The sequence below is a fragment of the Triticum aestivum genome, unplaced genomic scaffold (assembly GCF_018294505.1).
Source record: "Triticum aestivum cultivar Chinese Spring unplaced genomic scaffold, IWGSC CS RefSeq v2.1 scaffold81315, whole genome shotgun sequence".
Classification (NCBI taxonomy): Eukaryota; Viridiplantae; Streptophyta; class Magnoliopsida; order Poales; family Poaceae; genus Triticum; species Triticum aestivum.
Window position 1 is genome coordinate 1 of NW_025254636.1, and position 1,931 is coordinate 1,931.

Consider the following 1,931-nt stretch of genomic DNA (forward strand, 5'->3'; position numbering starts at 1 on the left):
TGTTTTTCTTTATCTTTTTTCTTCTATTTATTTTTTAAAATACATGTCTACTTTTTTACTACACATTGAACAGTTGATGCATGTTGAAAAAATTTCAAATACACGATGAACATTTATTTGAGATTTCAAATACATATTGAGCATTTTCTTTAAAAACCAGTGCCTGGATAAGTGTCCACACCAACGACCATGCATGTATAAGCCAAAGCTAGCTATGGAACATCTATAGTTGACTTCCGCTGCTCTCCAAATAATATGCATGTGCTATACGTGTCCATGCATGGTACCCAACGAACTTAGCAACTACAACATGCATGGCCATGGCAGAAAAGTCATCACACAGTATATCTTCAGCGCATTCCAGCCACTAGTATACCGCTATTCTGTGTGCGGAGCTTGTTTGAAAATACGCATGCCCATCAAGTATTGAAAAATCGCCGGGCGTATATCTCGCTCTAAACATTTTGTTGGCTAGCGCATCAGGATACACATACGTTGATGAATTTTGTTATAGTTTACGTTAAGTTGTAGAATCAAACTCGAACGATCGATCATGGGATCAACACACTTGCATCAATAAGGGTAAGGGTAGTCGTACGTATGTGCAACCGGGCTATAAATACAACCTCCCACACAGCCCAAACGCACAACACCTACAAGCCCTTCCCATCTATTGTAAGCCTTGCTTCCTGTCGACCAAAGCTTTAGCAATGGCGCCATTGACCAAGCTCTTCCTCCTACTCCTGGGCCTAAACTTGATGGTCACCACTGTGCATGGTGGCTGCGGACCCCACTGCCCGACCCCGACCCCACCACCACCTCCATCGACCAACGGCGGCACGTGCCCGATCGACACGCTGAAGCTGGGCGTGTGTGCCACCGTGCTGAACCTGGTGAAGCTCGGGCTCAGCGTGCCGCCCAACGAGCGGTGCTGCCCGCTGCTGGCCGGTCTGGCCGACCTTGACGCCGCTGTGTGCCTCTGCACCGCCATCAGGGCCAAGGTCCTCGGCGTCATCAACCTTAACGTCCCCGTCGACCTCGTCCTCCTACTCAACCAGTGCCACAAGACCTGCCCGCCCGGCTTCACCTGCCCGCTCTGATCAATCGACGTACTTGTCCAAACATGCCATGCTGCGTACACATGCCATGCATGCAGCTTTCCACATCTTACTACAGTTTGTGTTTCAGTTCATCTATATGTCTCATGCATGCCTAAGTTCCCTGTCATGCATTAGCATTATGCATGCATGCAGTGATCATTTCGTGTAAGTGCGTGAAAGTGTGTGATGTTGTGGTGTCCAAATAAATGACCCACCTAATCAGGGGTTTGTATCATCATGTGAAATACTGTACCGGCTATATGCCCCTGGCATGTATCATCTGAAATATGTTGCAGTTGTGTTAACTTGAGCTGTGTGTTATATATATTCTGCCCGTCATCGTCCACTCCAAAAACATATACTCTCTCCGTTCCACAATATAAAACCAACATTCTTAAGTTTAAGATCAAAGAGGCATATAGCTTTTTGACAAGTCAAACCTCACAAACTTTGACCAAGTTTGTGGAGAAAAACATTTACATATGGAATGCCAAACATATATCATTAGATTCATCATAAGACGTAGACTCATATTTTATATATTTGGTATGGTAGATATAAATAGTTTCCTCTATATACTTGGTCAAAGTTTGTAATCTTTGACTTTTCAGAAGAAAAAAACTATACGCACTACATTATAGAAGGGAGGGAGTACAAGCACCTAGATCAAAGTCAACTCTATGTTTTATATGGATCATAGGAAGAGAAAAAGAAATAAATCGGATCAAGGGTGAATTAATTTAGTATTGACGAGACTTTATCGCCAACGACGTGCGATACATGGCAAGGGAGCTGTAATGCGAGAGCATGCAACAGCAATCTTTGTATTTT

The 1,931-nt window shown here is 44.0% G+C and overlaps 1 protein-coding gene across 1 annotated transcript; it reads left to right on the top strand.

The window, feature by feature from the left end:
- The first annotated feature begins 685 nt into the window (after nt 1-685).
- Nucleotides 686-1,405, top strand: LOC123177521 (cortical cell-delineating protein-like). Its single transcript, XM_044591219.1, has one exon. It carries the CDS (start codon nt 711-713, stop codon nt 1,098-1,100), a length of 390 nt encoding a protein of 129 aa, XP_044447154.1. The 5' UTR covers nt 686-710; the 3' UTR covers nt 1,101-1,405.
- Nucleotides 1,406-1,931: the final 526 nt, after the last annotated feature.